This window comes from Archocentrus centrarchus, chromosome 15 (assembly GCF_007364275.1).
Source record: "Archocentrus centrarchus isolate MPI-CPG fArcCen1 chromosome 15, fArcCen1, whole genome shotgun sequence".
Lineage (NCBI taxonomy): Eukaryota > Metazoa > Chordata > Actinopteri > Cichliformes > Cichlidae > Archocentrus > Archocentrus centrarchus.
In genome coordinates this window covers 20,203,795-20,217,097 of record NC_044360.1, presented here as the reverse complement: position 1 = coordinate 20,217,097, position 13,303 = coordinate 20,203,795, and the positions used below count along the sequence as shown (strand labels likewise).

Below are 13,303 nucleotides of genomic sequence, written 5' to 3'. Positions count from 1 at the left end.
ACAGAAAATAGTTTATCGGCGAGAGGAAATGCAGAGGAAAAGTCTTAGTTTGTTATAGGAGCATAAAGAATTTATTTTCAACATTATAAAAAAGAAAAAAAAAACTTAAAAAATATTAAGTACTGTGACTTTACATTTGTTCATATTACTGGCATTTAGTCAAAGTTTTTGTGTTTAATGGCTGGCAATCTTTCCTGATGACCTCATACAGGCTAAAGACAACAGTTCATCTGAACACAACACACACACAAAAGAAGGAAAAACAAATGGTTTTTGTTCAGGGGTTACATAATACAAAAATACTGTAAATTCATTATACACTTATTGCTGGCAATATTTCACCAAAAAAAAAAAAAAAAGTTGTGTTCTAATTATCACAGCAGAAGGCAAACGGAGATCAGGCAAAGCTTTGGCTGGTTACACTGACAGCTGTAAAGAAGGTCGATTTTCCACATCAGTAGTTACAAAGCTGTGAAAGACGTGACAGTGCACGCTATACAAAAGAGTGAGTTATAAAAATAATAAAATTGAACAAAGAAAACGAGAGTTCAAACATAGCTGTAAATAAAGCAAATTTACATACAGTGAGGAATGTAAGTGATGTCTTATGACTAATACAGAAAGCAATTGTATGGGTTTAAAATTTCACCAAACTTTATGCCCCTAATATTAATTGATTCAGACACTTGAGGAAATGTTTCAACAGTGTAAAATGTACAAAAGAATCTTGATTAAGTATTTTTCTGTTCAGAAAAGCTAAAATGTAATAAAATTGTACAGGTAATATGTACACAATATACAACATTAATAAATATGATCTGTTTACTACTTGAAATGGTGCTAAAAATCCACAGCTTTTAAAAGAAGATAATGTCTCTGCAATTTGACATCTTTACAGGGAAACACTGAGATTCTTGTGCTGGCAACCTGTGAGCTAATTTGCACTGTACAGAAAAATGGAGAACAGGTATACTCGTCTGCACCTGACATGTTCAAAATATGTATTCCATGAACTGTCCATCACCCAACATATCCAGGGAGAGGCAGTTGTTGGACCTGCGGCCATAGAAGGAAGGATTAGATTGGCAGTGCAAGAAGGGGTAATAACTGTGATCAACAGAGGTCTTTGTGTTTGCTGAGGGATCTGGGAGTCCAAAGGTGTAGCTGTGGGAGGAATCGGGTGGCAGTGCCACCCCCAGGGGTGCTGGAGGTGGGACGAGACGGACATCATCTAGACTGTGACTGTGCCGATCCACGCAAACTTGTCCTCTAGATTTCAGTACCTGAAACAGAGTTAAGATCAAAGCTAAGGCAATGCATCAAAGAGGCCAAGGAAACCAACCAAAGAAAGAAAATATATGACCTACCTGTTTTAACATATCCTTGTTACACAATTTCTCAGGATCTTTCTCACTGTGTAGAGGACCTTGGTTTTCTGTGGAAGAGACAGCATTTTACTGGTCAGTTTTACCAAAACTGTGTTTTTTGTTTTGTTTTTGTTTTTTGTGTGTGTGTGTGTGTGTGTGTGTGTGTGTGTGTGTGTGTGTGTGTGGGTGTGTGGGTGTGGGTGTGTGTGTGTGTGTGTGTGTGTGTGTGTGGGGGGGGGGGGGGGATAGTTTTACCTGGTGAGCGAGTCTTTGAGGAAAGTTCTGCACAATCCACTGAAACTCCTGCAAGAAGACTATTCAGCTGGAACATCTCATCAGGATCATCCACAAGAGCCTCATCTGGACTTCGTGTCCTGGTCTTGATCTCTGGGCAAAAGAGAAGATGAAAAGAACAAGAGGGAAGAAAAATTACAAGGTTTCTGAAATTTCATAAAGGGGTGCCGGTATGTCTCATTGGGTTGAGCAGGTGACCCGTATGCTGTAAGGTTAATGCAGAGGCCTGGATTTGAACCTGTCCCAGGTCTTTTTGCTCCTGTTCTCTCTTCCAGTTTTCCTGCCCACTCAACTGTCTTGTCCTAATAAAGGCTAAAAGTGCAAAAATGCTTAACAAATTTATTAGACCACCACTGAATGTAAGGTTTATGCCACAGTTGCCCTTGCAGTTATTTACTTGCATTCCTCAACAGAAAAAAAAAAAAAAAAAAAATAAATCACATGTTTACTGAGCAATAATTCTATTCTGTTCTACATTTTTTATAGTGAACTAAGAATGCACTGTTGAATTCCAACACTGTGGCACTACTGACCAGATGAAATAATACTGCAGTGATGTACAACATATGCCATAAACCCCAGTTTTATTTCTGGAAATTTAATATTTAACATTCAAATTCTGCAGTCTTATGATTACCAGCATGCGTCTTTGAAAAATACTGAGAATTACAATGTATTTAAGAATGATGCCTCTAGTCTGAGCATCATCATCATCACTGGTTTACTCCAGAAATATTTGCAGAGGGATGAACAAAACCTGTGTAAACGTTTTATTCTAACAATCATCTCACCTTCCTCTTGCCACCCTTCATCTTCTATTCGAGCTTTGCTGCCTGTGTCAAATCCTGAGGTACAGGAGCTGCCATGGCTGGCTGCTGAGCTGAAACATTTCTCAGCTTGCCGATGACCTTCGTCCCCCATGGAGACCATCTCTGTGTAGATGCTGTGTTGGCGGGCATCCGCCTCAATTCCAGAGCTGCTGGTGGAGTGTCGAGAGAGACCAGGACTGCCTTCACTGCCTTGGGGATCCAAATCCAGATCATCACTGATGTAGGACTCTCTGTAATGCTGCTTCTCTAAAATGAACATTGAACGTGTTTTTAATCAATTAAAAACAACAAAAACAAAACAAAAAAAAAAACACCTAAACAAACTGGCATACATTTCTGTGGTAAGAAATTGATATGAAGTACTAAATACCTAGGGCACTGGGATATACTAAAAATGGCAAGAAGCTAAGTTATTTAATAGCGCTTTTGTCAGCACACACCAAAATATATATTTTCAATTGTAAAACCAGAATTATCTTTATAACACATTATTTTAGACATAATTTGCATAAGTCCCATTCAAAGGTATCACAAAATTTTAAAATGTTGAATACCTAAATTGTTACACGAGATTAAGTTTAGCAATTAGCTTCCAGTAGCAGTTACTTAGTAACTAATTGCTATAATTAGCACTTAGCTACTGAGTTTACTTGGTACAAGTAGCCCGCAGCCAAACTGCACTGCTAATTTTCTTGTACTTTAACATACTTCTCCCTCTCCAGTTATACCTTTGCTCTCCTCCAGCTGTCGGAGGTGTTTAAGGGCAGGTTGGAGGCTGAGGTAGATCTGATGGCTGTTGCTCAGGTGCAAGAGGAGGTGGCGAGAGCGGAAAGATGAACCAGTGTAGTAAACCAGCTTCCTGGCGGATGGCAAGCCATCTGGCTGGATCTCGAATTTCTTGCCCTGAATGAAACAACATATTATATAGCTAATGCCCATTAAATAATTACCAGAATGCTAGCTCTTAACAGAGAATGAAAATAAGCTGTGTGCTTACCAGGAAGGTAAGACGTCCCACATTTGACCAGGGGAAGTCATATATTAGCTCAAGTATGTTGTTCACCTCCTGAAAATACATAATGTGTACACACACACACACACACACACTCTTAAAAAAAAGATTTCTGGATACATAATCTACTTTGATGCTTCTTAAATTACAGATCAATAATCAATTGTCTTTTGGAGCCATCTGGACTCAAAAGAGGCCAAAGGCTTCTTGAGGTATGCCACGGTCTGTTGGCTTTCAAATCAGCCAGGCCTGTAGTGCTAATCCCCCCCCAGATGGCCCCTGACAGACAGATCAAAGAACTGACAGTCATGGCAGGCAGCTCCCATCTCCTGATGGACTGCTGGTGGTGGCAATCCCCCACATTCCTCACACATCTAGTCAGAGGTTTTATAAGACTACAGATACAAAAGAGTGAATCTCTGAGCAAATACAACTTATTTTAGCGTACATACTGTGCATTAATACACTCACACATGCACGCACCTGATAAACTTGCATTCCTCGCAGGGTCAGACCAAGCAATGCTGTTCCTCTCTCCTCCTTTTTATCCTGGAAAAACAAATGATGAGCTGTCAGCGAGGCTGTGTCTCAGATAAGACAGCTATTTCACTGTTACGCCCTGCTCCTAGTTGACTGGAAAATATGAGCTGATATTAGCAACAAATTGAAAGCAACAGCAGATTACGTAATGGATGGGCCAAGATTCAAAGTTTCACTCAGTAGATGAGTGCCATTTAAATAGGGAGGACAAGAACTGGCATAGATGAATGGTTACATAAGTGCGCTATAGCTGAAGTGAAACAAACTGCACAGGTGTTGCATTTGGTGGGGTATTTAGGTCAGGAGGCAAGAAATGTGTGTAGAATAGTTTCAAAATGACCTTAAAAAAAAAAAAACAAAACAAAAAAAGTCCATAAGACATATTTTTAGGAAACAAATGGTAAATGGTGGATTGGTATTTATATAGCACCTTTCTACTCAATTTTGAGCACTCAGTGCTTTCTACTGCAAGTCTCATTCACTCAGTCACACACACACACACACACACACACACAGTCATACAGTGCTTTTATCTGCACCAAAGCAATTTATCTAACATTCTCTCTCTCACACACACACACACACACCCACACACACTCCCCCACACACACACACACACACACACACACACACACACACACACACACACACACACACACACACACACAGGGGGTAACTCAGGGTTCAGTATCTTGTCCAAGGGATACTTCAACACATGTCCAGGAGAAGTTGGGGATTGATCCATCAACGTTCCAATTGGTAGATGATAGAGGTGGGAAGGGGGAGGGGGAAAAAATCTATACAGCATAGTATCGCGATATTTCAATATGCCCCTAATTTCCTTCGGGATCAATAAAGTGTCTATCATTCTATCAATACAGGGACACCACATATTGACATTATTGTGCCCAAAATTTTGACTGGTACTATAGTGAAATACTCTGGGAATACTATAAACAAGAGGGCTCATCTCATGCACCACCATCATGAGATAACATTAGCCGAGCACACTTGCATTAAATTGGCTCAACCGAAAAACCAATCACTTAGTTTAACAAAGCTACCTCCTAATTCAGAGCAAGCTAATGGCTCAGTCACACAAATAAAACTACAACAGTAACCTCCTTGCAACTGCCAGAAAAAATAAATGAATAAAAAATAAATTGGTGGCTGCCTGGTGATGGTTTTGAATTTTTTTTTCCCACACTCTGCAACTGATTTCCCAGGGCTTAAAGGTGTTATTGCACACTCACGACCTGTTTTGATCGTACGGAAACTGTACAGGTTGCCTGATAGGAGGCAACCGTTATGCTAATTGTCTGTCTAACTTGGACTGACTGTAATTACTCTCAGAGAGATTGTTGAAGGTTTTCAAATACAGTGGTATGCAAAAGTTTGGACACCCCAATCGTTTTCATGATTTTCCTTTATAAATCATTGGTTGTTCGGATCAGCAATTTCAGTTAAATATATCATATAGCAGACAAACAGTGATATTTGAGAAGTGAAATCAGGTTTATAGGATTTACAGAAAGTGTGCAATAATGATTTAAACAAAATTAGGCAGGTGCACCCTTGTCTTTTCATTGATTTGAATACCTTTAGCACTAATTACTGGAACACAAAATTTGTTTTGTAAGCTCACTGACCCTTGGCCTACATACACAGGTGAGTCCAATTATGAGAAAGGGTTAAGGTGGCAAATTGCAAGTGTTTCTCTTCTTTGCATCTTCTCTGAAGAGTGGCAACATGGGAGCCTCAAAACAACTCTCAAATGACCTGAAAACTAAGATTGTTCAACATCATGGTTTAGGGGAAGGATCCAAAAAGCTCTCTCAGAGATTTCAGCTGTCAGTTTCCACTGTGAGGAACATAGTGAGGAAACGGAAGACCACAGGCACAGTTCTAGTTAAGGCCCGAAGTGGCAGGCCAAGAAAAATCTCAGAGAGGCAGAGGTGAAGGATGGTGAGAACAGTCAGTCAACCCACAAAGCAGCTCCAAAGACCTACAACATCATCTTGCTGCAGATGATGTCACTGTGCATCGTTCAACTCTTCAGCGCACTTTGCACAAGGAGAGGCTGTATGGGACAGTAATGCAAAAGCAGCCTTTTCTGCGCACACGCCACAAACAGAGTCGCTTGAGACTAAAGCACATTTGGACAAGCGAGCTTCATTTTGGAATAAGGTGCTGTGGACTGATGAAACTAAAATTGAGTTATTTGGACATAACAAGGGGCAGCATGGCAGAAAAAGAACAGCATTCCAAGACAAACACTTGCTACCCACAGTAAAATTTGGTGGTGGTTCCATCATGCTGTGGGGCTGTGTGGCTAGTGCCGGTACTGGGAACCTTGTTAAAGTTGAGGGTCGCATGGACTCCAGTCAATATCAGCAGATTCTTGAGAACAATGTTCAAGAATCAGTAACAAAGTTGAAGTTGCGCCGGGGCTACTTCAACAAGACAACGAGCCTAAACACTGCTCAAAAGCTACTAAGGCATTCATGCAGAGGAACAAGTACAACGTTCTGGAACAGCCATCTCAGTCCCCAGACCTGAATATTATTGAAAATCTGTGGTGTGATTTAAAGCGGGCTGTCCATGCTCGGAAACCATCAAACCTGACTGAACTGGAGATGCTTATAAAGAAGAATGGTCCAAAATACCTTCAACCAGAATCCAGACTCTCATTGGAAGCTATAGGAAGCGTTTAGAGGCTGTTATTTCTGCAAAATGAGGATCTGCTAAATATTGATATAACTTTTGTTGGGGTGCCCAAACTTTATGCACCTGCCTAATTTTGTTTAAACAATTATTGCACACTTTCTGTAAATCCTATAAACTTCATTTCACTTCTCAAATATCACTGTGTTCATCTGCTTTATGATATATCTAACTGAAATTGCTGATCCAAACAACCAATGATTTATAAAGGAAAATAATGAAAACTATTGGGGTGTCCAAACTTTTTCATACCACTGTAGTTGCTATCTAATTTATAAATGCAGACAGATTGCCAACATGTTGCCATAAGTCCGAATGAGACTTTGTCAATGAGCATAACTCGAGGGGACTCGACTTAACTGTCAGCTGGCTGCATTCTGGTGATATTCCTGTAGAACCGGAAGGTTGCGGAGCACAAATGCAATAATTAAATGTGAATTTCTGTCTATGCAGACAGCAACAGATGTGATTTTTTTTTGACAATTTATCACAGTTAATTGCAATATTATCAGAAACCGATTGCATGTAATTGTCAACTGGACCCCATTCGAACGCAGACTGACTCAGTCTTATGGTAACAATACAGCAGGTTTTAGTGACTGTGTTGATATGTTTGACAATCTCATTTGGAGGCAAAAAAATAAAAAATGACGTGAGATAACTATCTTACTGGATAAAGCAGAAACAGATATTGACAAAGTTTAACACTGAAGACATAATTTGCAGTTAAAAAAAGCTGATAAATCCCAATATGTCATTGCAATACTCAGTATAAACAAAATGTTAAAAATTACAATAATATCTGGTGAGTCCCACCTCTAACACTCTGAATTATAACAATTCAAACTCCATGATAATGAAATATTAGATTGACTGATAACCTTTAGCAATCTGTAAAATGTGACAGGTACATCCTCCAACTGACATGACTCTTTAATGAAGTGGAGGACTGCATCACGAGTAGACATGCCCCACAGCTCCTGGTGTACCTTTGGCCCATGACAAAGGAGATATTTCACCCCACGTTTAGCTATAATCTGCAATAGGGAAAAAAAAAAAAAAAAAGACATACAGTAGCTTCAGAGAGATTAAAAAAAAAAAAGTTACAATATTCTTAATAATTCTGCCATTTGGTGACACCTACCCACGGGGGAAAGTACTCCTTGGGTTCAAAATAAGGGGCAACCTTCATGCCCCGCTCTGGCACCGGGTGGTCACCAAGGTCAGCCTGCAGGGCGTAACCTGCCAGCTGGAAGTACACCTCCTCCTGCTGACGACATTCAGAGCGTAGTACTCGCTCACGCAAGTCAGAGTAGTAAAGATGCCGTGCCTTTCGTTCACTGGAACCACACAGACCCCAAAAAGAGGGAAGGGCACAAAAAGTTGTGAGAAAGTAGGACAAAGGTTAATGGGGGGGAAATAAATAAAATAAACCCAAACAGAAGTATCCAAGAATTAAAAAGATGCACATACCAAATGAGTCTACCATTCTCCACGTAGTACTGCACTTTAAGGCAGAGAATTAAAGGCAATGACCTCTTCTGTAATCCCTGTGGAAAGAAATATATCAGAATAGTCTTGCGTGTAGCTGACTGTGCTCTATAGGTTATTGAACTCCCAATTAATCTGTATAGAGAGCAGATCAAAGCCAAAAAAAAAAAAAAAGAGGAAAAAGCTAAAATGTTACCTTTCCTAATTCTTGGTTCCATTCCTTAGGAAAGTACTTATTGAGTTTCTCCTCCAGGTCTAAAAATATGTGCTCATTGTCTGGTATATAAAAAAAGACAATCAGGAAACAAGGAGACAGTTAGTAACCAAACAAAACAGCAATGTACCCAAGCGTAAAATTTACCCAACAATGGGATTCATTAGGGTATAAGAAAAAAAAGCCTTTGTTATTCTGTTTGTGAATAGGGCTGCTAGGAACAACACTGCCAACATTAATGTAATTTCAGCAACAGAGAGGCAGCACAGACCAACCACTGCTGGCAAGAGCTGTGGGGGTTTTTGTTGTTTTTAAGATTGTGCAAACACATGAAGAGACTGGTAGATGCATTCAATATACAGACTTCATCTTGATATGCTGCTTTGGGTTTATCCCGCAAGCCCCTTGAATATAAGGCTTCATGCAAATATTACTGTTGTTTTAATCACCCTTTCTTTACTGGGCCAAAAAACCGGTCTGCAACCCTTTTCAAGCACAAGGATGTGGTATCAATCTCTGCCTGGTCCTGTGAGTCATAGCACAGGCGTTTTCAGTTTGACCCAACTTATCTCTTCAGTTCACCTTTGTGTAGCCAAATCATGCTGTTTCACAACTGATTCCTTTAAACAGTCATCTCATCCCCACTCTGACTCACTCCCTCTCATTTCTTATACTTCATTGAGGCCTTTGAGTAAGCGTCATAAAGAGTCTCCCCTACCTCTTATTCCTCCCCTCCTCTTCCCCATCATCAATCCATCCCTCCACAGTGAAGCGGAGGAATGCAATTGTGCATTCCAGGCTTAATGAAGTTAATATTGCAGGAATCCAGGACTAAGTGATCGCTGACCCAACACCACAAAAACAAAAGGCTGCTTGTTCAAGCAGTGAGCCACTCAAGATTACCAAAGCATTTCAATCTATTTGTACAACAGGAACACTGGAAAACAGAAAGTTTAGAACTTTGCTCAGCAGCTAAAGTGGATTACACCATTCAATTATGCAGACTGGGAGGGCAGAGTGATTGTTTTTTTTTTTTTTTTCTTGTTTGTTTGTTTCAGTGAAATGGCCTCCTGGTAGAAGTGTTTCCCCAACACTGTAAATGAGTACCACCAAAGTAAAACATTTAAATAACCTAAACACGACCATCTTTCTAACCCTATTTAAATACTTGTATCTTCTATAACTACTATGTGATCTAGTGTGAAGAGTCCTTTCAGGTTCACAGGCTGAGGGGCTCAATGGGGATTCAATTTACCTTTCACCACTGTCAAGCCAAAAAAGTGAAGCTCTTTGATTCCAAGAAGCTCTGCCACATGATTAAGAACATCCTGTCCAGTGGACTTCAGCTAGTGGGAGGGAAAAAACACAACAAAAACACAAGTCTGCATTCAATGTGTATTCACAGTGTACAAATCTTTATCTACATCACACACCAAACAGAAAAAAATAAATAAATAAAGGGAATTAAACACTCACCCCAACAGTGATGTCCAGCTGCTCTTTGTTGGGGAGGAGAATGCAAATAGTTTTCTCCTGCTTTAGTGATGTGGACATGATCTCTTGTCTAAGTCTGTGATATACACTCTGTCCTTAACTGCTTTTTTTTGGCTCTTTTTATCCTTCACACTTTTTTTTTTTTTTTTATCTGTTCCCGGACAGCTCATCCATATCGCATCTAAAAAAAAAAAAAGATAAATGAAAACAGAGTAAGATAAGGAAAGAAATAAAATGAGTTCATGGGTGAATAACGGCGACACTGGAATGGAATTTAAGAAATAATCAAACGTGTGTGTGAGATCTGAACCAAACTAAGAGAATTCAACAGATCAGACCACCTCAAAAAGATGTTTTAGGTTCCACTGTGTAACAACCAATCTCCTCTCATTCAGTCAAGCAACAACAATCCTATTTTCAGATTTCAGTAAATGAATGTCTCCTCACTTACCCAGATTACCCCAGAATGGACACGCAATGTTGAGGTCCAACAAGACAAATGTTTGGAGAGCGCAACAAAACACGAGTTATGCTGCCTTAAAAATTAGTTAATAAAGTTAATGATCTGCAAACATGACAATGGTGTGTGACTGAATGTGCAGATTTGCTTCTTTTTCAGTGAGATCACAGGTACTATTCTAATTACCAGTCATTAACTGGAAGCAATCAGATAATCCTCATGCATTTGTTCCATTCCAGCAAAACATGCTAAAAAGGAATTACAATATTGCTGATTGTGCTTTAACACTGCAAATAGCCATGGTGTAGGGCACTGTACTATCAACCTGAAACTTGCCCTGCTATGCTTACCCTAAGCTCCAACTGGTACGAGGCTCATCTGATTATCGTCTAAGAATCAATTAATCAGGTTAATTACTGCTGTGCGCCCACTCAGATTCCCTTAAATCCTCTGAACGATAACCAGTTTAACAGGAAATATATATATATCATTGATGAGGGATTGGGGGGGGGGGCTGTTCTTGTGGAAATCACCTTCAGAAAACATATTTTAATTTTTAACTGAACAAACAGCCAGCAGAGCAGAAGATCTCTGGAAAAATGGATGTTTCTTTGTGTCACAGTTGTCTTTTTACACCCATCACCCTCCCTTTTCTTGAGGCGTGAAAGGGTGTTTACATACATTCAAAAGCACCTGGTGTAATGGTGTATCTGTGCTAAATGCCGAGAAGAAAACAAAACAAAACAAAACAAAAAGCAATGTTAAAAGGTGTTGTCAATGTACAAAACAAGTTGCGGGAGCTCTTGGCTTAAAACACTTGTTGTACCAAATCTGATTTATGGGCATGTTCAAACACAGCCTCACTGACATCTGGGTGTCAGCGTAACAGTCAAAAAGGAACCTGAAATACCTGAACCTCCAACATCTGACTTCTTTATGAAAGTCAAACTAAACTGTACGCTTACACTGAAAATGTAATGTGGGAAACAAGTACAAAATCTTCATGGACACAGGTACATTACATCATGCTGACCATGTGTAAATAAGCTTTAAAAAAAAAAAAAAAAAAAAGTAACATACACTTTTGGAGTCTTGGCTTGAATTTTATTGAAAGTAAATCTGGTCAGCCAATTTGAGCTACACCACTACAAACCTTATAATGCTGCCGTATTTACGTAACAGACTATGAATTAAACAGATGCAAGATAAATAAACACCCTTACTCAATAGAAAAAACTGTTTATTTGGGCTCTGGCTCTTTTTGGTAGAGTTTTCAATAACAGTTATTCAATCATTTGGCTCCTTTTGAACACTTGCTGTACATTCACCAAAGCCTTCATACTGCACGCACATAAGGCTGAAATAAGAAACAGGTGAACAACTACCTGGTGGAGTTAAACCATACCAATGTCACCTATTTCATCCATATAACCTAAACTGCACCCTGTCAACAAAACAAATTTACCGTCGGGCCCAAACGGCGTTCCCTGAATCTTCAGACATCCCGCATGTTGCTGCCTGGGATGGAACCTGGCATCACATGTGAGCAGCCATCTGTATGTTTTAATTCCCCTCTAAGAATGTTATAATCCCTGCGTTTACTGCTGGCTGGTGGAAAAACAACATCCCGTCTGCACCGAGCAAGCTCTCAGAAGGAACACGGATCCTCGCTACCCGCTAAAACCAAAACACAGTGGGGTGGGGACCCCCATTTACTCACATCCCACTTTATATGCAATAGTTTGGTGGGTCCAATAAGCATTTTTTATGACTAGAAAATTTATTTTTTCACTCCACTAAGTTTCACAAACTTCACCAACTGCTTGCTATAATAATGGCCCGTCAGGGGTCCTCTCTAACTTCAGCACTGAACTGCACTGAAGGCAATTCTACAAAGCTAGCCGCCGTGCAACTATCACCTTGATTTAATTGCACATATTTATGAGTGAGCTACAAATCAATACAAGACGGGAAAAGCTGACAAGCCATTTATACCAGTTACTCCCAATTTCTGTCCTGCATAGAAAACGTGTCTTCGGCCCGATGGAGTTTTAACGCGCAACAAGTGCATCACCAATAACTCTGCCTTTTCTTTTAGCTAGTTAAGTTTGAAGCGGTAAATTACTTACTATCACAGTATAAGAGATGATGGAGCTCAACAGTCAGTCGCAGGGCTTCTCAAACATGCAAACACAGTTCTTCTGTGTCCGAGTTAAAAACATGACCGAAGAAAGGAGCGCAAAACGCCGTTCACCTCCCTGCCCATTGCGTGCTGTAGTTTCTTGAGGGGTTTGCTCAACCATCCCAAGCCCGAAACATTTGAGCCATACCATTTTGGACAGTTGCGGGGGTGCTCTGTTGTAATAGAAATGTTTGTAAAAACGTTCGCTCCGTATTGGATAAACAGGTTAGTTGTTGTCGCATTTACATTTTATAAACAAACATGTTTCTATATTCATATGAACCTATATTTCAACAGCGGACAGCAGACGGATACTGTTGACTAGACGAGGAGCGCACACACACCCATTTTATGCTAGTTTAGTGACTCGTGTTAATTAGAGGTCCCGTCAAGCACCAGCGTTGAAAACATGAACTTAAAAAACGCGTAAACAACTATTCATGCAGTCTAGGTTTGGAAGTGGTTCAGATCCCTTTTGTTACCGACAAGTACTTCCAGAAAAATCAGTGTTATTTAATAAGCGTATCCTATAAAGTGGGATTTAGGGGCACCCTTAATCGCACTTCGTTTTCGCCATTTCTAATATTCACTCGAGTCGATGAAGTAAACGGGAGTACTACGTGTGACAGGGGTATGGAGCTTATCATGTGACGTGAACGTGCATCATCGCGGTTAGTGAGCCTGGTTGAGTGCAT

The 13,303-nt window shown here is 40.0% G+C and overlaps 1 protein-coding gene across 1 annotated transcript; it reads right to left on the bottom strand.

The window, feature by feature from the left end:
- Nucleotides 1-60: 60 nt before the first annotated feature.
- LOC115793191 (FERM domain-containing protein 6) lies at nucleotides 61-12,763 on the bottom strand. Its single transcript, XM_030748057.1, has 14 exons — nucleotides 12,556-12,763; nucleotides 9,949-10,147; nucleotides 9,728-9,818; nucleotides 8,455-8,534; nucleotides 8,241-8,317; nucleotides 7,912-8,107; nucleotides 7,649-7,804; nucleotides 3,987-4,052; nucleotides 3,489-3,557; nucleotides 3,220-3,394; nucleotides 2,453-2,737; nucleotides 1,623-1,754; nucleotides 1,368-1,435; nucleotides 61-1,283 (listed from the first exon to the last, which is right to left on the bottom strand). The coding sequence occupies exons 2-14, from the start codon at nucleotides 10,024-10,026 to the stop codon at nucleotides 993-995; spliced, it is 1,764 nt and encodes a 587-aa protein (XP_030603917.1). The 5' UTR covers nucleotides 10,027-10,147; nucleotides 12,556-12,763; the 3' UTR covers nucleotides 61-992.
- Between the last annotated feature and the right edge of the window lie 540 nt (nucleotides 12,764-13,303).